Source organism: Carassius carassius, chromosome 34 (genome assembly GCF_963082965.1).
Source record: "Carassius carassius chromosome 34, fCarCar2.1, whole genome shotgun sequence".
NCBI lineage: Eukaryota > Metazoa > Chordata > Actinopteri > Cypriniformes > Cyprinidae > Carassius > Carassius carassius.
Window position 1 is genome coordinate 5,846,352 of NC_081788.1, and position 25,962 is coordinate 5,872,313.

Consider the following 25,962-nt stretch of genomic DNA (forward strand, 5'->3'; position numbering starts at 1 on the left):
TATGTATCTTGCCTGCCCCACTACCTAGAAGCTATGCGAAGCTTGCCTACACTGGCTCCAAACATCTATAGGGAATTCAAGGATGGGAAGTTCACTGTACGTCAAACAGAAGGACGGTTCAATGGTGTCTGGACAGACATGGCACTTGAGAAAACCTACAACCGTGATGCCAAGACAAAACTCTTCACTGGCATCAGTCAGCAGCCAGCGGCCATGGAGAAATACTTGAAAGCTCTTCCAGTTCTGAAAGCTGTGTCAGAGCAGACAAAGGCTATGGCACACCTGGATGCAGATGACACCAAACAAGGACAGACAAGGTGCAAAGGTTTAAGGAAAATAACAGATGTCATCAACAACCAGATGATCAATCCTTTCACATGTGAAGAATAGGAACTGATCAACATTTCAACAGGCCACAAAGCCACATCTGCTGACTTGATCTGTGCTCGTGAAAAAGTACTGGAGGCACTGGCTGCATCAAGAAGAACAGACAGTGAGAAAGTAGCCCAAATTAAACTTTCAAACTTTGCAGCAAAGCCAAAGAAGTCAATGTCCATGACATTAAAAGCCAAAAAGGTCTATGAGGGGGTGAGTGCAGTTTTGCGGAACCTGTACTTTGTTCAGGACTTAGAGGAAGACAGGAAGGTGGAAGTTTTTGGCAATGAATGGACAAGTTGCCCAGCCTCCCTGTTTGAGCCAGATCTGTCCCTTGACCAAAGTTATGCAATGCGTAAAGAAAACAAGGCAGTCTACCTAGCAGCAATCAAGACAGCCCTTGGCAGATCATGGGGTGAAGTGGACAAACTACCGCCATCTGACAAGCCTGTTGTAATGGTAGTAGATGCCATGGCGTTCATTCAATGTTACCAACATCTTGGGCAGCACCTTCCATGAACTGCAAGGAAAGTACCTGAGGCAGCTCCTTGGAATCCTCCCAGACAAGTGTGACTGCATCCACTTTGTTGGTGATCGATATGATGTCTCCCCTGCTGAAAGTCTGAAAGGTGAGGAACAAGAGGATGAAGACCTGCCCCAGCAAAATGAAGGAGTACAAGCCACATGATACTCTCCCTATACATGAATGGAAAGGCTTCATTAACAATCCACTGAATAAAGCTAATCTGTTGAACTTCATGGGGGAAGAATGGACAGCTCAGAATAAGTCACTTCCTGCAGGATGCACACTTATTCTTGGAGGAGTCTTTTGTGATCCTGGTCACACTGTCCTCTTGTCAGCAGATTGTCAGGTTGAGCTTCCAGAACTTTGCTGTGAGAAACATGAGGAGGCAGATACCAGGATGTTTGCTCATATTGCATACTCAGTACAAATTCTACACCACAAATGGGCTGTAGTGGTAGCAACTGACACAGACATGATCATGATGTGTATGTACTACATCACACACGGATGGGCTGCAGGAGCTGTGGGTGAAGATGATGGATATCTTTCTACCCGTTCATGCCATCACAGAAGTTCTGGTAGGAAAGTATGATGTTGCAGCATCAGATCTTACATCCCTTCTCCTCAGCACCTACATACTTACCGGATTTGATACAGTGAGCTATCTGTACAGAAGAGGAAAAAGGCGGGCCTACACAACTGCTATTAAACACCTGACAGACCTTCTGCCACTGTGCAGGTACGGTGACCCTGAGAGCCTGGATGTTCAGGAAGAGGTTATAACAGCGGCGCAGCGATACATGGTGTCACTCTATGACAGGAGTGACTTTGGTGGTACTCTAGATGCACTGCGAGCCCATCTCTTTGTGAGCATCAAAGGAGACGTGTGTTGCCTTCCACCAACTGAAGACGCCTTCCTATTACACCTTCGCCGAGCCCTGCATCAGTTGGCTGTGTGTAAGCGAGCACACATGGTTCAGCCAACCTACCCAGCTGCCACTGATTTTGGGAGACAACTTGTCAGTGGCAAATTGGTGGCAAAGATGATGCTGAAAGAGGCAAAACCTTCTGAACTCAAACACAGCCAATACTGCCACTGCAAGAAAAGCATGTGTGCCCGAGGATGCTCCTGTGCAAGAGCCAATGTGAAGTGTGACATTGCATGTCTCTGCACCGGGGACCCCAACAGATGTTCAAGGATTGAACTTGCGCTTGAAGACAGGGACACGTAAGCAGGCCGCGTGTGTGTGTGTCTCCTCGGTGGTGAGGGTGAAGGTCTGTCCCCAGAGCAGTATCTGCAGTGTGCCACCCTCCTGATTATCCCAACTCACAGGGACCTGCACCTACTTCATTAAGTTATGTTAAATTATTTTTTCGTTTAAAGTTGTAATAGTTGTCATCTGAGGCAATAAAGTAATGAAAGTCATTTTGATGTATTATATTTCTTGTGTGACACAGTTCCATTGGGAGAACAGGGTCATGTTGAAATTAAAATGATGCCTAGGCCATGATGCTTAATAATGTGGACATTAAAAACCATGTTTAATATCCAGCATGTCTTTCGGATTTTTGAGAGTAGCCTACAATTCTATTGAGGTTCTGAGCCTGCTGATCAACTATTAGTGAAATCATCACAGATCCATTGATTTTGGTTGTATTTTTATGGGTTTTTTTCCTGTGGAATGAGTATTCTGTTTGGTGAAAAGAATGACATGTTGACTAATGTCATAACCAGTGGTCGACAGTAACGGAGTAGCTTTACTTCGTTATTGTACTTAAGTACATTTTTCAAGTATCTGTACTTTACTGGAGTAGTTTTATTTTGAGTAACTTTTACTTTTACTTCACTACATTCCAAAGCGTAAGATCGTACTTTTAACTTCACTACATTTCATAAAACGACTGCAGCTGTTCTGGAGTCGACCACTCACTGATTCAAATGAACCGTTTAGTGCGAGTCTATAGAAGTAAGAACCGGGAGATGCTCAGTCAGGACAGTTGACGGGCCACTGCTGCGCGTCGTCATGAAAGCTTATCATTTTCACGTGTTTTTAAATTACCACTTGTCGATTTAAACATTAAAGCATCCAAACACAAGACACGAAAAAGCTTAACAGAGGTAGCTGGTTACTCGCGCGCTGTGTTCGGTGCGAACCGGGCTGTCTTCTGCGAAGTTCTCCTCAAAGTCCTTCCTGCACCTGAACTAACACATACAAATCGCAGTTTGAACAAACAAAAAGATGTGAAAGAGCCCAATTCAGTACTCGCGGTGTTCTGGTGTTCAGGGCTCACGCAGAGAGAGGCGTCTCTCAAAACACTTAAACACCGAAACTGCTTCTTTTTGCTCTTGTGCCGACAAATACATACAAAATATGTCAAAATACCCGCCTTGGAAAGTATGCTAGAAAAATCAGTTTTTTTTCAGTTATTTGTCAGTTATTTCTTAAGTGAAAGTAAACAGTTGAGGAAAAAGATGCGTTCATCGTCTCTTAAAGTGACCGCGCCTAATTGAGCTACTAGCTGCTGTAATGTTAATCCAAGAAAATGAAAGAAAAATTCACTCACTGCTGTTGACTGAATTACTTTGTAGTTTTAACAAAAATGTATGCACAGTCAAACCAAAAAATATTCAGATTCATAATTTTTGATATGTATATTTTACTAGTAGGTACAGGGCACTAATACATTTATGTAAGTGAGTATTAGCAAACTGTGACATATTATACCCAAAGAATCTACATACTAGTGAAATAGATAGATATAATGTTTTTATCTCTCTATCTATATATAAAATTTCGACCAAAAATTATTCAGAATCTTATAAAGCACCATGCATTGCTTATGTTTTTTTTTTTTCTGAATTGCTAATGCAACCTTTTCACACCACAGTCTGAACAAAATGAAGCATTGCTCGGTAATTGGTCAAAGTATTGATAGTTGTATAAATATTGTAACAGTTGTCTGTAGTTTTGGTTGATTGTAATCCATTAAATAAATTTCTATCAAAGTTATGACATTATCAAGACGAATTTGTTCTGACACAGTTTAACTATAAGTTCTTGTCATATTTTATAACCATTTTTTAAGCAATAGCAAATTAACTGTAATAATGTGAGAAATGTTGAAGGTGTCTGAATAAATTTTGGTTTGATTGTATATTTCATTTCTACATTGAAGACTATCCAGTGCTATTTTACATTAAATTATTCGGTTTCTGTACCTGGACACCTACAAACTTGAAAAAAAAACTTAAACATTGTGTAAATAGCACAAATAAATAAAAATGAATGAACATACAGATTAAACCATATCAAACAGGGCCCACTGGTACAACCTTCAGCGGGACCCTGCAAACCCCAGCTACGGCCCTCGATGTTGCTAAAAGTAAGTTATTAATGTCGAAATTTATGATTAATAATTGTAACTGAAAATCATATTTAGGTCAAAATTGTCAGTTGTTTGGGAACTAAATCCGCTGTAAAGAGTGATCTATTTAAGCCCACTGAAATGCTCGAGTGCAGACGATGCAGACACATCAATCATCTCTGTGTTTTAGGTAAAAAAATAAAATAAAAATAACCATTAAACTAACACAGATTAAATAAAATAACTCATGCATGTTCAAATTCCCCGCTGCCGTAATATTAACAGTTTTATTAAAATGCTACCATATGTGACGTCTGATTTTATATTGTTTATCAACAGTAACGTTATATTGTTTGGATTTACTAGACGAGGACAGACATGAATGTTTATTCATAACCGTACTGAAAATAAGTAAATATTGTTAGCTGATGCTAACTGTCTAGCTAACAAGCTTGCTGATGCTAACTTGAGGTAATTTTTATAAATAATATCCAAATATTTTATTCAACCACCTATATATATATATATATATATATATATATATATATATACATATATAGATATATATATATATATATATATATATATATAGATAGATAGATAGATAGATAGATAGATAACATCTGGGGAGAAAAGAAAGGATGTGATGTTCAGAACATGGTAACTACAGTAATTATCCAAGTGGGAAGAGATGCACCCCGTTTGGCCAGGGGTGTTTTTACACCACAGACAAGGTTTGAGAAGGAAAAAATCATTATGAAAATATAATTATATTTTCTTTAAAATGTTCCTCCTAACTTCAGGCCTTATTATCATGTCATATATAACTGTGATGTTCTGTAAAACAACAAACTTTAAAATACTTTTTACTTACTGGTGAAAATCAGATGGTCAACTCTGGTCTTTGAACAGTAGGATTATAAAAAAAAATATGTGCTAATATAAAATTAAATTAAGTAGCCTATATAAAATTGCAAACATCTATCTTTCAGTACTTTACTTAAGTACATACAAGATTTAGTACTTTTGTACTTACACTTGAGTAAAATTGAAAAAGTAGTACTTTTACTTTTACTGGAGTAATATTTTACTATACGTATCTGTACTTTTACTCAAGTACTTGATCTGTGTACTTCGTCCACCACTGGTCATAACTTGGGGGAATAGTTGATTGCCAATGAAGTTAAGATGAAAATATTGGAAAAAAGTGAGAAAACTCCTAATTCTTTTTTGCATTAAATTGATGCAAAATCATGTAGAAATGTGTTTTAAGAGTTATTTTTTCAGTGGATGTTGTCAGCACATGTGTTCTGTGTATCCATTTATTGACAGCCTGCCAAACCCACTTGAGGATTTGAGGAAAAAAAATCATTTTTCAAATTTTTCTGATAAAAAATATAGGATGCATTCACTAAAATGGCCACAATGTTATTTCGCAATATTTCCAGCAGAGCAGACCCTCCAATTATTGGTTCTTAGGGTCAAAGTTAACAGAAAAAAACACAAATAAAAAGTATGGCAGACCATGTCAGGTTCAACCCATTTTTGAGACTTTGGCTCCCCGACTATTAGCCATTTATTCTTTTAACATGTAATCAAATACAAATCTTTGATTTTTTTTGGCAAAGTTCTGCAACACAGATGTAGTCTTTGAATTAAAACATAAAAAGAAATGTTTTATTATTCCTTAAAAAAGTAATGAGGATGATGATTATTAGATTATCATTTATTTTAATTGAAGTGTAAAGTTCTACTTTTGATTTATTCATCCAGAATTTGCCAAACTCTTTGGTATACTGTAAATTTAAGTTTTAGGAATTCCGTGTTTCTTTATGCTTTTTCCACACCACGGCCCTAAAAATTAACCGCAAAGTAACATGCTTAAAATCAATCAGAACATTTAGTTAATATAAAGAGGCAATGGATCATGTGAAGTAATTCAGACCTCTGCAATGATGTTTCCCTTTCAGGATATGTCCAGTGTCTGCAGTAGTCCTACAGCCAGCCCCAAACCCAAGATGGTTGGACTTTCTCCAGCTCAGAAATCCAGTCTCATTACTGCCACACAGCTGCTGAAGACACACATGCAGCGCTCAGGAACTGTGCTCACACATAAACAAGCGCAAGGTGTGTAAATGCACAGATCGAGCCCCAGGACCCTCCACACAGCATACACACAGGACGTGTATTACACAGGCTGTTTTTGCCTGGTGGGACATAAATGCACAAAATATATGACTGGCAACCAATTTTATGCATTACTGGTAACAAAACCGGTAGTAATGTGTCTCTCGTCCCGTGTCTAACTTCTGTTTTTGTTTTTGAATGCAAAAGTGTATCCTGTGTGTGTCTGAGTCATGTTAAGCCTGACACTGAGCTGTTCTGCTGATGCCTGTGCATGTTTAATGACAAGGGCTACACAGTTTACTGTTGAAAAGCTTACATTAACCCTCTGAGATTTACAGTCACGTCCTCCTTATATTGAGGAGAGTCTCAGATCCCATCAAGCAGTAATGTTGTGTGTGATTCCTTTTCTATCCCCTCTTCTTTCCTCCTTCACTCTCTCCATCTTTTTCTTCCATTCGCTACAGCTCAGTTCACGGCTTTTATGAAACATAATATGCTGGTGAGGAAAAGCATTCCTCCTGGCAGCCCTTCATGTCTCTTTGGTGAGTATCTCTCCTTTTCTTTTTCCTTCTGTCTTCCATCAGTCTGCCCCATTTATCTGTCCTTCTTTACTAAAGGTTGTCTGTCATGTCTGTGTCACATATGCCCCTTTTACTGTTTCACCAGCGTGTGTTTGCTAAAGGGACTAACAATAGTAAATGCATAATAAAAAAATATAAAATATATATATATTCATTTATTATAATTATTATGGGCATTGGCCAAAATGTTATTTCTCTTTGGCTGATAAGAGTCAGAAGTAGGACCCAGCTCCCAATTCTCTGCCTTCATTAATATCCTTGTTTAAAAGATCTGTCTAATATTTGAAAGGCATGCAATACAATATTTTTTCATATACTGTCGCCATTCTAAAGTCTTTGAATATCTAATAAATTATTGGTTTAATCTGTGCTGTGGTTATATACTTACCTCTGTCATATTATGTCATAATCACTGTGTGCTGTGTGTAAAATAGACTTCGTGTAACCAAGTATATGTATTCATATTTAAAACCATTCATATTTTTGTAAAATAATTAATAAAGTTCAAATACTGCTAAATATGTGTAAAAATTTCATATTACCTTTATTGGCACCTTCTGAACGCTCGGTGAGCTCGAGAGGTTGTTGGAGATAACTCTTGAGCATTGTGTGTTTCAGTGCCGGTGCCCAGTGAGCAGGTGGAGGGTTTGGACCGAGACGACCTGAGGCTCCACCTCAAGAGAAGACAAACTCCCAGTCCCACTCCCACCAAAGCCTCCAAAAGAGCCAACATCAAAGTCACCATCGTCTCCCACGGAGACGCGGCTGGAAATATGGCAGGCTCCACTTCTCAAGAAGGTAATGAAAACATTCAGGCCTCATTCAGCCTACTGTTGGTTAAACTATGAGCGGGATATTGATGCATTTTGGAGAAATGAAGATTTATGAAGTTTTCAGGCAGATCGATGACTTTGTTAATCTGATTTCTGAGTTGATTAAAGTTGGCAGTTCATTTTAAATTGGAATTTTGTCTTGCCACTGTTTACAACTTACTAGTTGTAAACTAGTTTTCTTACTAAATAGTTTTCTATATTGATATTATGGAAATAAACAAACAAAACTTAAATGAAGAAACAGTCATAAATGGCAGTTAAAACGGGCAAAAACAGCAATATTGAGAAAAAAAAAAAAAGATTTTTGTTACTATATTTTAAAATATTTAGAATTTTCAGCATCATTTCTCAAGTTTTCAGTGTCACATGAACCTTCAGAAATCATAATAATATGCAGATTGTAAACCTTTCTGATCATTGTCAATGTTGAAAACTTACTGACCCCAAACCAAAAAATGTTAGTGTACTTCAGTAAAATGAAGTAATGCATAGTCCCACGTAAAATTAAAGGTGTCTTAGACTGTATCTTTTACACTTACATTTGTATTGGTGTTTTCTGTGCAGGAAAGCCCCTCGGACTGACAGTGGACCAAACTGTATCTGGGGCCAAAGAGCTGTCTGGGCTTCTCAGTGCACAAAGGTATCTTTATCTTTCCACACCAGGTACATTTACAAGAGAAGAAAAACCCTTAAGGATGTTTACACCAGCATAAATCTTCGGCACAAAAATGTAGTCTGATATTCAATCAAATCTTTGAGATTTTAGTTTTTGCAAAAACAACACCAAATACTACTTTTCACTCTGAACATTCATGATGTGTGAACAGGTCTTTAATCTTGCGGTAACAACCAGTGCTGATTGTATTCTTATAGGGCTGTGTGATAAATAGCGATTAACATTAAATCTCAGGTCAGTCGACCTGTCTAGTGTGATTACAATATAGCAAAGGCTGTGATAGTTTTATGCGTAGCTTGTCCATGAAGCACAGCTCTTTGATCAGAAGTTAGTAGATCTGCTCCGTCTGAAATAACTATGAGTTTGACTCGCTTATAATGTGCACTTGAAAAGCAACACTCATCAACAATAATCATTATAAATATACTTTATCATGAAAATACCTGAGAGGCTTGAAGAACAGTGATGGAAATAGGCATTTCCTGGAACTACGTATTATGATGCTACTTCTGCGGGGCAAGAGCCCCCTCTGGCTTTGAGATGCAGCAGCATTCAACCATACTTCACTGACAAGCTGCATGCGCATAGAAAAATACCAGCCAATCGTTTATTTCCGATTTATCTTGCAGCATATTGTGTAATGATGATCTTCATCAGCTACATCATACATATTACCCAATTATAAGATTCATATCACTGTTTTTATTGCAACATTTGCATGATTTATACAATGTCGTGTCACGTTGGATCAGATAATGTACCAGCACTTGCATAACTCCATGACACTGCATCTGCACTGTATTTTGTAAGTTTCCACTTATACATAGCACTTATGTATAAAAAGTTTTTTCGGTAAGACTTTATTTTATGGTATCCTTGTAACACATTACATGAACTTACTATTATAAAAAACAATTAATTATGAATAATTGCATGCAAATAACCCTAAGCCAAACCATAATCTTAACCCAAAACATATAGTATGTACATGTATTTAATTAATATTACTCAGAACTTAAATGTATAATTAGACTGTAACAAGTTTTTGAATTTGAAGATCAAGGTAAATTGTACTTAATTAGTCTTCCGGGAAACATGCAAGTATTATCTGTTGCTTCCGAAGGGCAGAACTAAATGGAAAAAAAATATACATTTTAACAAAATAAGAAAAATTTAGACCTCTTCATCCTGTTCAAAAGGCTCTCAATGCCTCTTGTTTCCTTCTGGAGCATCAGTGAATGTTGGAACCTTTTTTAATAGTTGTGTTTGAGTCACTCATCTGTCCTCAGTGTGAAAAGATGGATCTCAAAATCATACAGTCACTGCTGGAAAGGGTCCAATATGCAAAAGCTGCTGGAAAACTGAAGAATCTGCAGGACCTTAAAGTTTTTTCTGAAGAACAGTTCTCAGTTTAACTGTTCAGAACAAACAAGAACCAAGAACCATTAAGAACCATGGGATCTCAAACTTTTAATAATTTCAGCTATTGCTTTGTCTTGTGGACTATATGTAAACATTTTATGTACAATATCTTACTCAGGACAGTACTAAATAAAAAATAACATGCATTTTGTATGATCTCTCTTATTTTGTTAAAATTATTCACATTTTCACAGATTCTGCAAGGGGTTCCCAAACTTTTGCATTAAAACTGTAGCATCAGTGTGTGTGTGTGTGTGTGTGTTGATGGTGGTTTGATTCTGAGCTGGTGTCCTGTGCTCCTTTAGGTCAGGAGGTTTGGCAGACATGTCTGGAGCTTTGGGTTCCAGTGAAGGGCCGTTTCACAGCCTGCAGGGGAGTGTGATGTCTGGTTCTTCCTCTCCTGTCCAGGCTCAGGCCCACGCCACTGCGCAAGGTACCAGCATCATTACGTTCTGCAGACAGGGTCATCTAAAAACAGTTTAAAGGTTCATGAAACCCTAAAACACAGTCTTGAGATGCTAGCATACATGTACAGGTTGCACAGCAGTGAAAACAACAATAGCACTCATTTTGTCTATTATTAATGGAAAAGTGGTTATTTTATTTTCATTTTTTGGGGCAATTTCATTCTTCCAGTTTAAAAAGCAAAGTTGAAACAACTTTTTTATCGGCTGCCGTGGCTGGAGAGTACAAATCTAGGTCATAAGTTTTCGGAGCTTTTCTTTGTATTATTCATGAGTATGTATTCTTATGATCCAATATAAGGACGTATTACAGCAGAAAATTCAAATCTTATGAAAGCGCTTCTGCACTCTCAGGTAAACATGACACATTTAATATGTAACCACACGTGGAGCACGCATGAGAGCAGTTTCTGCACAAAACAACTGTGAGTTTTAACAATTTGTAGTTCATATCTGGACTGGAGCAAGCGTGTTTCAAGTTTTTGTGAATATACGTCATATTCTTTCGCGCTGTAAACATGAACCAGCACCGTGTATGCACACAGGATCATGTCTTCTTCAAATTAAATATGTGCAAATAAGGGAACTGATATAGCAGTACATCTGAACATGATTGCAATGACACAGCAGATTATTGTGATTCACAGCAAACAATGATATAGACCAAAAATTCAAAGAATCCTTTTTTGACTCCTTTTTTGTTTGTGTGTGTTTAGCTCCTTCTGCCAGGAGTCTGCTGCAGGGCCTCAGCCTCAGTCTGCAGGAGATCAACACTAAATCACCAGGCGTCCCCTCCACCACACAGGTGCTGGCCCATCTCTAATATCTCTATAGTTTCCTTTATAATAAAGCTGATGTATAACCCCCCCTGAACCGCTCCTGTCTGTGTGTGGTGGTCTTCAGGTGTGTCAGGGGCAGGTGTTGAGCACACTAGTGCGGGCGCTGCCGGTCGTGTCGACGGGATCCAGGATGACCAAAACCACACCCATCCACCATCTCCTCACCAACGGCGGCCTGGCCAAACTAGCCCATAGTCTGCCAGGACTGGCCCACGTCTCCAGCCAGAGCACGGGTACGTCCTCGTCGCCACTGATGACACAGCGAACCAAACAGAGGCGTCCGCGATAAGTAGGGACTAGAGTAGCTGTAAGGTCAAAGGTCGAGTCAATGAGAAGCATCTAAGCTGATAAACGCTCTTACAGATCAACAGACATCCAGCTGAGCATGTAAATATGTACCATAAACTTTGTATTTTTTTATGCATGTAAAGAGCTTTATTGTGTCATCTTCTACAATATCGGGCTTGTCAGTTTGTCAGCTCGCCCTTATATTCGACCTTGAACTCAAACTGCTGTTGCTGATGTCCAGAGAACCAGAATATTTATATGGCAGTGCTGTAAAAATGATCAGTCAATTCCCACAACAGCAGCTTCATTCATGCTTAATGTGACCACCTCACTGTTGTGTTTATGTTCCATTTTTCTTTTTTCATTTTGCTTCTATTCTCACTTTTTGTTATTTGTTTACCTGTTTTTGTTGGATGAGGAGTCTGTTAATCATAAAGCTTGCTCTACTCACAAAGACATTCATTAAAGCCCCAACACCAAACCGTTTTTCCTACCTCCTTGTGTCATTATTATTTTGCTTTCTGTTGTCATCTCCCAACTGCATGCATAAGTGTTCTTTGCAGCAGTTTAAATTATGTAAATACATTCCGAATAAATAACAAAACCCAAAAACTAATTATGGATTATTAATCCTTAGTTGCTTGGTCAAATGCGATAGTAAGTTTAGACTGTATATAGTATGCTAATACTTTGCAGCAAGCAGAATTCTGATCTATACAGCTAGTGATGTACCTGATTGACCAGATTTAAGACCATCTTCAATTTAACAATTTACAATGAAAACGAAATTATATTTAGATGGACAGCATTATTGTAGCATATATATATATATATATATATATATATATATATATATATAGAATACTGGGTATTTTTAATGATTTTAGTGATCGTACCCTGTTGTATATAATAGTATTGCTTTTCATACACTCATTATGCAAAGATCTTTGGCGCCACCAGCTGGCACTTCATAACAATGCAGTCACATCCCACAAACACAGACATTTGTATGTGACGTTTGATTTTTGTCTACAAAATCCATTATACTTTTTACAGTGTAAAAAGATGGTATACAGTGTATAATACACACATTTTTTGATCGAATTATGAAATGTGATGGACTAAATAAATAATTAAATCAGTAGAGATGAGTTTTTATTAGATAAGTCTTTCAATATTCGAGGAACTAAAACAAATAAATGTATTAACATTTTAGCATTTTTAATTATTATTAGGTCATTTTAAAAAGGTATTTATTAAACTCTTGGCTTTGGCGCTGTAATGTGAAGACTGATAGCAAGCGGTTACAATTAGTACTTTAATGAGAACAAAGCAGAGGTGGACAAAGTACATTTACTTGATTACCGTACTTAAGTACACTTTTTAAGTATCTGTACTTAAGTATAATTTTTCTAGAAACGTATGACTATAACTTCACTACATCTGAAAGACAAATATCTTTCTTTTCACTCCCCTACATTTCTACTAAGGTCCTCGAAGTAGAAAGTCGTTACTATGTAGCAGCTTTGAAAGTCAGTGGGTGATTTTTTTTCTTCTCTATAATGTGGTATTTATTTATTTATTTATATTCGACAGCCAATCAGTGATCACTCTTGTAGGGTTATGTGAAGTGATTTCCGAGCACACTGACCATGTGCTAATGTAATATTTATTTACAACAGTTCAATAATAAGAAGTTAACACTGTGGTATATATTAGACACAATATTGTCTGATTTTGCAATATTGTGTAATGACAATATTACATATAAAGCCACAGAAGAACTGTTGTGCATCTCTTAACAAACACAAATAGGTGTTTGACTTGAAGCAGCACTGAACAGACTGTTCTGTGTGTGATATCAAAGTACCATTTGATGTCAAATAAATTGTGCTGGTTGGCTTTCTTTTAAAGCAGTGTTGCTGTTGTAAAGTTATACAGCTACAGTTGTGTTGATGGGTTTTTAACAGGTTTGGTCCGTTTACAGCAATTTCACTGTCCACTCCTTTCAAGTGTGGATGAATGGTTACACGTAGATGTGTGCACACACTGTCAGAGCTGTGTGAGATCACTACCATGCTGGGATGGGTAAGGGTTTGTTAAATATTTATTTATATTTGGTCATCTGGTCTCGTATCTATAGCTTTTTAACATTCTAAAAGCTCAGAATTCCAAAGATATTATTAGCTAGTCAAGTGTGTTCAGTAGATGTAATGTATTGTAAGTTGCTTCAGAGCCAAAAGGGTTTGCAAATATTAGATACAACAATAATAAAAAAAGGAACTTTTTTTCTCCGTACTTTTAAAAGCAAGTATTCCTGTAATCTTACTCAAATAGAAATGTCTTATTATTATTATATATATTATTATTATATATATATTTTTTTATTGTTCTTTGATGTCCCCAGAAAGTGTATGTGAGGTTTTATCTCAAAATACCCCACATATCTTTTTTTATTGCTTGTGGAAATTGCCACTTTTAGGGTATGAGCCAAAATGCCCCATTTATGTGTATGTCTCCTTTAAATGAAAATGAGCTGGTGCTCCCGTCTCCCTTTTCAGAGCAGTGCAGAGATTCAAGAGCTAATGCTTATACTCTGACTGTGTTACTGAGCTCACATAGCTTCCAAATGCAATTTTTAATTTTCTATTCTATCCTATTCACGATCTTTCTGGTAGCACGTGAAGGCAGCATTAGTGGAAACTAGGGCTGTAGCTATCGAATAGTTTAGTAATCGAGTATTCTACCAAAAATTCCATCAATTAATCGAGTAATCGGATAAAATGTGTTTTGCTTAATTAAAGTGCAATATTAATTATGCAAGAAAAAATAACACTCCTGGGTCCCTTAAAATGAACGATTGGGAGTCCGACTCTCTAACCATTAGGCCACGACTTCCCTTACAATAGTAATACATCTCTTATTTTGATGGATTGACGTACCTTTACAGTTCTGTGTATGTGATGTGACGCTAGTTTTACTCAAATCAAACGGTCAAATGCTCATGAAGTGACTGTCAGAGCAGTTCTGGAGATGTTGTTCATGTGTTCACATCCTCATTTAGTGGGATAGCAGACGCTGAAATCACCGCGAGCGTCACGCGTGCTTCAGTGTGTGAAAGGTAGTTGCGCTTCTGCTCCGTTCATTAATACAGACACGCAGAACATGCGGTTTAATATTTACAGATATTAGACCATATCGTGATTTGATGTTAGTGCAATTCCGTGCCATTCCGCGTTAAACTGTAAATTCTGTTTTTATGACTGGATTCCGCGATTCCCTCCGCGTTTTCTGCCTCGCGGCAATCATAGGGCCCTAGTTGTGGTATTCCAGCTCTATCTTGCAATGGACACACGCCACAACGTTCTCTTTATGTTTGCCCACGCCCTCAAATCAAAACACTGCTGACTCCTTGCAGTATGCGATTTCGGACGCAGCGCTTGTGTCTCCTTCCGCTTTGTGGGTGACGGGCAGTCTGGCATAAAACAATTAGCACAAAGTATAGGACTTTTCAGTTTTTTGTCCAGGACATTTCCTTTGAAAATGAAAGTTAACCACCGTGTCCTCAGTAGTCTATGGAGATTCCTATATTCGTTGGTGCATCCCAACACATGACACTTTTAATGGCTCTTTGGCGCTGACATTGTACCTCCAGCAGCTACAGCAAGAGGACAGTAATGGTGGACCGCTGCTTCTCACTCAGGGCTGTGTTCTCTCTAAAAAATGCTGGGTTATTTTTTCAAACCAAATGCAAATTTTTTCAGACCACTTGGTAGGACATTGGGTTGAAAATTTGTCTTGATCATAAACCCAGTGGAGCTGGGTTGGGAAATTCGGACGTGAAAGAGAGCATGCATGTCACGTTAACATCAGACGACGCTAGTGCGAGAAGCCTCCATTTTCTCAGTGTGAAAGAAGCAAGAAGCGAGTGAAAGACATTATGGTAAGTGAAGATTCAAAATGTAGTTATTATTCATTGTTTATGTCCGGGAGTATTTTGAGGTTTCATGGAAGGTGGAAATAAAAGAGCTTATATTGTAAAATACGCGGACGCAGTTTTCGCCTCAGAAACGAGGGCCTCTTTTACTGAACGGAAGAGGAATTTTTTATATAACGTCTGTGAGTGTTGTCATATTTACATAAAATTTTACAATATCTGCACTTTTTGGGGAGTTAATAGACTGTTATTAACCCATTTTCATGTTAATTTATTTATATATTACTTATTTTTCGCAGTTAAACTAAATGTAGTAATTTAAATGAAACCGCGTTATGTAAACATAATGGACTAGCATAATTATGTTGAGGCTGTTGAAGTGGTAATTGTCAAAAGAAATGTTTTGCATGTAATATTTCCAGTGTTGGGAAAGTTCACTTTCTACATGAACTAGTTCAAAGTTCAATTCACATATTTTAAAATGAACTAGTTCAGTTCATAGTTCAAACTACAAAATTTTGAACTAAAGTTCACAGTTCCAAAAATGAACTAGTTCATAGTTCTTTTTTTCCATACGTTGCTGCGAGCTATTATTTTTCAAAATTATTGCCACAGCCCACATAGAATCACAGACCGCAATTATTTTATCAGTTTTAACAATGAAGGTATGCATCAGATTTCATCTTCATATCCAATTTTGAATCCTTATCCAACCAGGGTTTACATTAGCATTGAAGGGACAGCATTTCCCCTATGTTGCTTTAATGCTTTGTCTCCCATTCTCACCGACCTTGTCATAAACATCATAAAATTATTTTAAATGATCATACGCCTTCTTGCTACATGCTGCTGTCGTTTGCTGTTTTTTTTTTTGATGACGCGTCACGCATGCGGCGGACGGCGGCGCGACACTGGTGGCGGGTGTTGCCAGATTGGGTGTTTTTCCGCTACATATTAAGACCCGTTTACGGTGTGTTTTAGCCGGGTTTTCGCCTGGAAAGCTCTATAGAAATCTGGCACCCTATTGAACGAAGTTAACCTGAGAGAGCGTGCCGTTCACAGACACCAGAATGAACGAGTTCACAGTAACGTTCATCAGGCATTAATACAGCACGTTCAGTTCACGTTCGCCCAAAATATGAACGAGTTCATGAACTATCGTTCAATGAACGCGTTCAGGCACAACACTGAATATTTCAGACTTGTTGAGCTCGTGTCTTCATTGTGCCGCGCGGGAGTTAACTAACGTTACACAGAAGCTGCTTGTGTGAGGAGAAGGTGGTTTTCTCAGCTTCTTCAGAAGAGAGGGAAAGACAGTTTAAGGCAAGTAAACGTTATAATTCCATCATGTTATCATTTATTTTTTTATTTTTACTAAGACTAAAATAATGTTTGTTTTTGTAGATGTTGAAAGCCAGAGATGAGATAACATTCTTTTGATGTGAGTTATTTTTAGAAAATAAATGTTTCTGTTGTGTCCTGCCTGTTTACTTCACATTTTGATGCAACAACAGTATATGATTACATGTTCATATTTTATTTAAACCATTGATGTCTGTGTTTTTCTTTGCAGAACTCTAACTTTGGAGTTAAGGACACAGAAGCCTGCTTGTGTGAGGAGGAGGCGATTTTCTCAGCTTCTTTGGAAGACAGGGAAAGACAGTTTTAGGCTAGTAAACTTCATAATTCCATGTTATCTTTTTTTTTTTTTTACTAAGAGTAAAATAATGTTTGTTTTTTTGTTTTTGTAGATGTTGAAAGCCAGAGACATAGGAGAACATAATTCATTTGAGATTTATGTAAGTTATTTTTAGAAAATAAATGTTTCTGTTGTCTCCTGCCTGTTTACTTCACATTTTGATGCAACAACAGTGTGATTAGATGCTCATATTTCATGAAAACCATGTCTGTGTTTTTCATTGCAGAACTCAAACCAACTTTGGAGTTGTCTGATTTCTGAGTCATCATTCTTGGTTTTCCTTTCCTAAAGGAATAGTTCACACAAAAAAACATTACTTACTTGCCCTCATGTCATTCCAAACCTATAAGACTTTAGTCTGTCTTTAGAAAACAAATGAATATATTTTTAATTTTCTCATAATTTTGTCAATTTTCATGATCTCTTCCGCATAATTGATGTACAGGTAGTCATGAAGAATCCCCATCAGCACAGCATGTGATATCTTTTACATCATCCAGGGCAGCTCCTCCTTTAAAACCACTGCTGCATCAGTTTAGGGGAAAGGACAATATCTTCTTTGACCAGCATTCATCCCAGTCACCGCCTGCTCTTCATCAGTGGCCTAAAAAGAGAAACACATTTGAAAAAAATTAAACATTTAATTAAAATATCTATTTTCTGATAGAGGTGTATTCCCTTCTGTAAGGATAGGTAAATAATCTGTGTTAAAGTTTCAACACTTTGTGTGGCTGTTTAATGTCTCTGTCTACCACAGCGCTCCTGAAGGCTATAATGGCAGCACTAGTGAGAGGGCATGTCATATTGTTTGAATAAATATATTGCTTCCAGAAAGCTTCTTTACTGAAACACATACCTCACACATTTTCATGTACGTGGAGGGCTGCTCTTCAAAGGGTTAGTTCACCAAAAAATAAAGATGGTCATAATTACTCTCTTCATGTTGTTCCAGACACAAACAAACTGCTAATTTTTGGAACACACATAAATATATTGAATATCCTCTTTTAAATATATTTCTGTCCTTAATTGCAAGTCTGGGAGACCAATATTTTCTTTTGAACGTACATGTTTGCTATCATATAATTTAAGATTTATTCATATATAATATCCAAATGGATTACTTCTACAATAACTCTGTATTTATGAGGCTTGAAAATACAGATTAACTAGACTCTCAATGAATTAACTAAAAATTATGAAAGAAAAAATATATTCATTTGTGTTGTAAGGACAGACGAAAGTCTTATAGGTTTGGAATGACATGAGGGCAAATAAGTAATGTTTTTTGTGTGAACTATTCCTTTAGGAAAGGAAAACCAAGAATGATGACTCTCCAAATCAGACAACTCCAAAGTTGGTTTGAGTTCTGCAATAAAAAACACAGACATCAATGGGTTTCATGAAATATGAGCAACTAATCATACTGTTGTTGCATCAAAATGTGAAGTAAACAGGCAGGAGACAACAGAAACATTTATTTTCTAAAAATAAATTCCATAAATCTCAAAAGAATGATGCTCTTCTATGTCTCTGGCTTTTAACATCTACAAATACAAAAAAATAACTTTTTTTTTAGTCTTAGTAAAAAAAAAAAACTGACAACATGAAATTCATCTCGGTTACGTATGTAACCTTGGTTCCCTGAATGGGGAAAGAGATGCTGCGGTGACGTCACCATATGGGAACACCCCCACTGGTGTGACGAATGTCTGAAGCCCTGTACCATCCCGCCAACTTTTATTGACCAAATATCGCTTGGCACCACCCTACGCATGCGCACGCAGGTTTACAATCTGCGGCCTTTGCGGAGGGCCTAACACCTGGATCATATTTGTGTATCTAAACAGACTAGAAAAAAAAAAAAAAAAAAACACAACACATACACGCACATACACACACAGAGCAACGGGAGTGGGCGGACTACAGGGGGGGTGGGAGGGAGTGGGGGTTATTTACTTTACCCATGATGTGCTCTGAATAAACAACAACTGAGCAGAAGCGCTTGTCGACCGCCGCGGAGAATACGCTTCTGGTGTGAACAGGCAGGCGCCGGACCGCGCGTGCTTTTCCGTTTCGCGCCGCTTCCGCGTCGCTTCGGCGTCCGGTGTGAACCAGGCATAAGATACTCATCTGCAAACACAACGGGTTCCACAAAGTTTTTGCCGACTTCTTGGACTCGAGTCGGGGAGAGTGAGCGAAATGTGGAAAAATCCAATGAAGCACTGTCCTCATAATCCATGTCGCACATGCCACCCCAAGTTATCGCCTCAGCACAGCGGGGGTTGGACGTGGGGACACACTACCAAGCACACTGCGCACCTTTCATGAGTACCCCCTCCCCATGATAAACCTGTAACATGGCTCATTGCACTTTCGATGACTCATCGCGTCCGCAAATAGGAGTTGAACGCTGCTCATTGTAGATGTTGCTAAAAATTCGAGATGCTTTCCTAGGGTACAGAAAATTCACTTTCCTGAAGGAAATGAAATCTGAGCGAAACGCAGGTATACTATGTGTGCACACACGTAGGGCGGTGTCAAGTGCTATTTGGCCAATTAAATTGTCGGGATAGTACAGGGCTTCAGACATTCGTTACACCAAGGGGTGTTCCCATATGGTGACGTCACCGCAGCATTGAGGTGACCTATGAAAGGGAAATGAAGTTTACTTGCCTTAAACTGTCTTTCCCTGTCTATCAAAGAAGCTGAGAAAATCACCTCCTCCTCACACAAGCAGGCTTCTGTGTCCTTAACTCCAAAGTTAGTTTGAGTTCTACAAAGAAAAAAGCGACATCAATGGTTTAAATAAAATATGAACATGTAATCATACTGTTGTTGCATCAAAATGTGAAGTAAACAGGTAAGACACAGCAGAAACATTTTATTTTCTAAAATTAACTCACATCAGTCTCAAAAGAATTGTTATCTTGTCTCTGACTTTCAACATCTACAAAAACAAACATTATTTTAGTCTTAGTAAAAAAAAAAAAAAAAAAAAATTATAACATGATGGAATTATAACGTTTACTTGCCTTAAACTGTCTTTCCCTCTCTTCTGAAGGAGCTGAGAAAACCACCTCCTCCTCACACAAGCAGCTTCTGTGTAACATTAGTTAACTCCCGCGCGGCACAATGAAGACACGAGCTCACAAGTTTTTACAAATATTACATGCAAAACATTACTTTTGACAATTACCACTTCAACAGCCTCAAAATAATTATGCTAGTCTTTATAACATAACGCTGTTTCCTTTAGGAAACTAATGTACATTCAGTTTCAGTGCGAAACATAAGATAACAACTTAACACGATTGTAACCGTAACAATAACCATTTCTTAAAACCTCAAAATGTTCAGATATTGTAAAATCTTATGTAAATATGACATAAGACAGTCACGGACCTTATATTAAAAGTAAGTTACCCCTTCCGTTCAGTAAAAGAGGCCCCCGTTTCTGAGGCGAAAACCGCGTCTGCGTATTTTTCAATATAAACTCTTTTATTTCTGCCTTTCATGAAACCTCAAAATACTCCCGGACATAAACAATGAATGATAACTTTACATTTTTAATCTTTTCTTACCATAATGTCTTTCACTTGCTTCTCGCTTCTTTCACACTGAGAAAATGGTGGCTTATCGCATTGGAGATGTCCGATCTTAACGTGACGTGCATGCTCTCCTTCAAGTCTGCGTTCCTAACCCAGCGCCGCTTGTAAGAATGTGCAAATAAAGTGGTTTTAAAATGAAAAAGATTTGTAGGTTTAATGCCTAGCTCGATGTAAGTTCATTTTAGCCTAACAATGTAGTAATTTTTAACCATAAAAAAGCAACCCAGCATGCTGGGTTAAACATAATAACCCAACTTGTTGGGTTAAAATAACCCAGCGCTGGGTTGCCAAAATAACCCAAATTGGGTTGTTTTCAACCCAGCAATTTTTAGAGTGTATATGCTAATAGGGCAGAGAGCATCACAAAGGGGCAGGACTTTCCCCAAATATGACATCATAGTCTGGACCTGCTCATGTATAGAAACAGTTTATGATTATTTGTCTGCAGTTAACAAAGCAGACTTCATTTCTTCTCTTGCTACTCATTCCGGTCTCAACCTCATGGCACTGACAGAGACTTGGATCAAACCTGAAGATACTGCCACCCCTGCAGCCCTCTCCACTAATTTCACTTGTTCCCACACTCCTCGTACCACTGGGAGGGGTGGAGGAACAGGTCTCCTTATATCAAAAGAATGGAAATTTGATCTTCAGCCATCACCTACAGGTACTGGTTCATTTGAATCACATGCCATTACTGTAACCCACCCTGTTAAAATCCAGTTTGTGGTCATTTATCGTCCCCCAGGTCAATTGGGAAACTTCTTGGAGGAGTTGGATGTGCTGCTATCAAACTTTCCTGAAGATGGTACTCCTCTGGTACTGCTTGGTGACTTCAACATCCACCTAGATAAACCCCAGGCTGCTGACTTCAAAACTCTGCTCGCCTCATTTGATCTCAAGCTAGTGTCTACTACAGCGACTCACAAATCAGGCAACCAACTGGACCTCATCTACATGCACTGTTGCTCTGTGGACAACTCTTCAGTTGCTCCACTGCACACCTCAGACCACTTCCTCATTACTGCTAACCTAGCACTTACTCCTGAAGTGCCTCACACTCCAACGCAGGTCACCTTTCGACGGAACCTACGCTCACTCTCTCCATCTCGCCTATCTTCTGTGGTTTCATCCTCACTTCCTGCACTCTCTCAGTTCTCTGCTCTGGACACGAACAGCGCTACGGACACTCTTTGCTCCACTTTAACATCTTGCTTGGACAACTTTTGCCCACTGTTGTCTAGACCAGCACGCACTGCCCCATCTGCCCCCTGGCTGTCTGAGGTTCTCCGTGAACATCGCTCTAAACTCAGGGCTGCAGAGAGGAAATGGCAGAAATCAAGAAACTCTACAGACCTCAGTGTGTATCATCAGTCTCTCCTCTCTTCCTTCTCTGCAAATGTCTTCACGGCTAAAACATCCTACTACCACAACAAAATTAACAGCTGTTGTGACGCTCGGACACTCTTCAAGACTTTCTCTTCTCTTCTTAATCCGCCGCCACCACCTCCTCCATCGACTCTTACAGCGGACGACTTTGCAGTTTTCTTCACAATTAAGACGAGATCCATCAGCGGCCAATTCTCCACACCGCAGACTGAGGACAACTTCACAATGACCGATGCACACTCTTTCTCCTCCTTCTCCCCACTCTCAGAGATGGACGTCTCCGAACTTCTCCTGTCCAATCATCCTACTACTTGTCCACTTGATCCGATCCCCACTCACCTCCTTCAAGCGATCTCTTCTTCAGTCATACCTTCGCTTACTCACGTTATCAACTCCTCTCTTCACTCTGGAACATTTCCCTCAGCATTCAAGCAGGCTCGGGAAAGCCCACTGCTCAAGAAACCATCACTAAATCCAGCGCTTCTTGAAAACTACAGACCGGTATCCCTTCTTCCATTCATTGCAAAGACACTTGAGCGAGCTGTGTTCAACCAGTTTTCTATATTCCTTGTACAGAACAACCTCCTGGACAGCAACCAATCTGGCTTCAAAAGTGGCCACTCAACTGAGACTGCTCTGCTCTCGGTTACTGAAGCCCTGCGACTAGCAAGAGCAGCTTCAAAATCCTCTGTACTCATCTTACTGGACCTTTCTGCTGCTTTTGACACTGTTAATCACCAGATTCTCCTGTCCACCCTCAGAAAGATGGGCATCTCTGGAACAGCACTCCTGTGGGTTAAGTCTTACCTCTCTGACAGATCCTTCAGTGTGTCTTGGAGGGGTGATGTTTCAAAGTCACACCACCTTGCTACTGGGGTTCCTCAAGGCTCAGTACTTGGACCACTTCTCTTCTCAATCTACATGACATCATTAGGATCTGTCATTCAGAAGCATGGCTTTTCTTATCACTGCTACGCTGATGACACCCAACTCTACTTCTCATTCCAACCAGATGACCCGACGGTAGCTGCTCGCATTTCAGCCTGTCTGAGTGACATCTCTAGCTGGATGAATGACCATCACCTTCAGCTTAACCTTACGAAGACAGAACTCCTGGTGATTCCAGCTAACCCATTGCTTCATCACAACTTCTCTATACAGCTGGGCTCATCAACCATTACTCCTTCGAGGACAGCTAGAAACCTAGGAGTTGTGATGGATCATCAGTTAAGCTTCACAGACCACATTGCTACAACTACCCGGTCCTGCAGGTTTGCCTTATACAACATTAGGAAGATTAGACCCTTCCTGTCAGAGCAAGCAACCCAACTTCTTGTCCAAGCTCTTGTTCTCTCCAGACTGGACTATTGTAATGCTCTCCTGGCGGGCCTTCCTGCATGTACTGTCAAGCCTCTGCAATTGATCCAGAATGCAGCAGCGAGGGTTGTCTTCAATGAGCCAAAGAAAGCTCACGTTACTCCGCTCCTCATCAGGTTACACTGGCTACCAGTAGCTGCTCGCATCAAATTCAAGGTACTGATGCTAGCCTACAAGACGACCACTGGCACGGCACCAACTTACCTAAACTCATTGGTTAAATCTTATGTGCCCTCCAGAAGTTTGCGCTCTGCAAGTGATCGACGCCTCGTGGTACCATCCCAAAGAAGTTCAAAATCACTCTCAAGGACCTTTTCCTGGACTGTCCCCAGCTGGTGGAATGACCTCCCAATCTCAATTCGTACAGCTGAGTCTTTACTCATTTTCAAGAAACAGCTAAAGACTCATCTTTTTCGCCTGCACTTAACCAACTAACACTAGCACTTTTCCTTTTCTTGTCTTTTAATTAAAAAAAAAAAAAAAAAAAAAAAAAAACCTACCTATGCGTTCTATACTAGACTAACTGAGACTTGTCATTGCACTTGTATACTGTTGTTGTTCTCTTGTTGACCTGACTGCTTCTGTTGTTCTCATTTGTAAGTCGCTTTGGATAAAAGCGTCTGCTAAATGATTAAATGTAAATGTAAATGTAAATGTTATTTGGGATTAAACAATGAGTGAGTGGATTTTTACCATTATAGGCTGGTTGCTTTTTACACACTGCGGCCACACAGCTGTGTTCAAACACCTTGTAAAAGTGATTTTTTGCATTCTATGGCACCTTTGTAAGTTTTTTACAGTTTATTTGGGGACATGATTTATACACACATATTTTAGGGCACAGAATGGCCTATTTCTCTCTTTTATAGGAATCAGGACTCAAGATAAGTGCAAATAAAGTATGAATATTGAGACTTGAGATTCCAACTCTTCCCACTTTACATATCCCTAAACCTTCATATCTGCACCCCCTGGATCAAATGGTTCCAATTACTTTTATACATATTATTGTTACAAAATTGAGTTATACAATTCCTGTTACACGAGTACTTAGTGAAGTGAAAACAAGTGTTGTTACCAATGTCCTGTTACACATTTGTACCTACACAAACCATCCAGTGTACTTACACTATAGTTACATACACATGTAGTTACTATGTAAGTACACAGGTATTAAGGACACAATATATAGTGGGACCCTAATACATTACCTAATAATTTTGCCAATATTTTTTTTTTTTCTTTCACATTCTCACAGATGTTTACAACCAATCTGTATTTATAAGATTTAGGAAAAAAAAATTTTTTTTAGTTTTAAGATATTTCATAGTACAAAACTAATCCTGTAGTGTGTGTGTGTGTGGTCCTGGTATGAACCCAAACGTGTTGACCTGGGGTACATTTTTAGGTCCCTATGAGGAAAACGGCTTACAAATTACACATGTATTTATTTATTTCAATTGCATTATGTATTTGTTTTATTGAAAAGGTTTTTTTTCTTAATGTGAAAGTGTTTTCTGTAAGCACTATGTTTAGGGTTAGGGTATAAAAACAGTGTGTACAGTATAAAATCATTATGTCCATGGAAAGTCCCCATGAAACATAGAGGTGTGTGTGTTGTCTGCAGGACTCAAAGTTCCCACCACTATCACAGTTACACTGCGTGGCCAGCCCAGCAGGATTCCTGCTCTCAGCCACATGGTGACGCCAGCACCTGCTCACAGCACACCGGAAAACCAGGTGTGTGACCCACCATCATACACACGCTGAAGCATGGCTGTCTGTTACTTCTCTCCATCTGCTCTCTGAGAACCAGAGCCAAACAGGACAGTAGGTCGTTTCACCATGCTTTGACTCATGCTTGACAAATTTGAGGAGCTCGTCAGAGTCATTTAGGATTTCCATTAACAATTTCCATAAAACAATTATTTATTTGTTTAGTTTCCTCGCTTCAGCACTCTGCGGTGTGTCGTCGGTGCGCTGCTGTAGTAACCGTCTCATTGAGCATGCTGAGAGATGAGGTGTAATTATTTGCTTAATCACTCTGAAGAGCATAATTATATGCTTGCCATTTTTGTTTTGGATCAGCTTAGGTATTTGTAATGGTTTAGTTTATTTAAGAATGCTTGTGAGTCATAAAAGTACTATAACTTGACTTTGTAATTTGAACTCAGTAAATTTTGTATAGATGTTTCACTTGGTATTTTAGCAGTATCACATGAATAATAGTCACTGCTGAATGAGTAAATTATAAATCAATAAATGTATATGCAATTTTGAGCGTGGCATGGTTGTTGGTGCCAGACGGGCCGGTCTGAGTATTTCACAATCTGCTCAGTTACTGGGATTTTCACGCACAACCATTTCTAGGGTTTACAAAGAATGGTGTGAAAAGGGAAAAACATCCAGTATGCAGCAGTCCTGTGGGCGAAAATGCCTTGTTGATGCTAGA

The 25,962-nt window shown here is 38.8% G+C and overlaps 1 protein-coding gene across 1 annotated transcript in view; it reads left to right on the forward strand.

Annotated features, from left to right (window-relative positions):
• The window catches only part of LOC132115372 (KAT8 regulatory NSL complex subunit 3-like), a 60,950-nt gene extending 35,273 nt beyond the window's left edge, over positions 1-25,677 (forward strand). The window contains exons 11-17 of the mRNA XM_059523819.1: positions 6,238-6,394; positions 7,594-7,773; positions 8,373-8,448; positions 10,212-10,339; positions 11,087-11,175; positions 11,274-11,442; positions 25,138-25,677. Of these exons, the coding sequence (XP_059379802.1) occupies positions 6,238-6,394; positions 7,594-7,773; positions 8,373-8,448; positions 10,212-10,339; positions 11,087-11,175; positions 11,274-11,442; positions 25,138-25,280 (942 nt within the window). The 3' untranslated portion in view covers positions 25,281-25,677. The remainder of the gene's footprint in view (positions 1-6,237; positions 6,395-7,593; positions 7,774-8,372; positions 8,449-10,211; positions 10,340-11,086; positions 11,176-11,273; positions 11,443-25,137) is intronic.
• Positions 25,678-25,962: the final 285 nt, after the last annotated feature.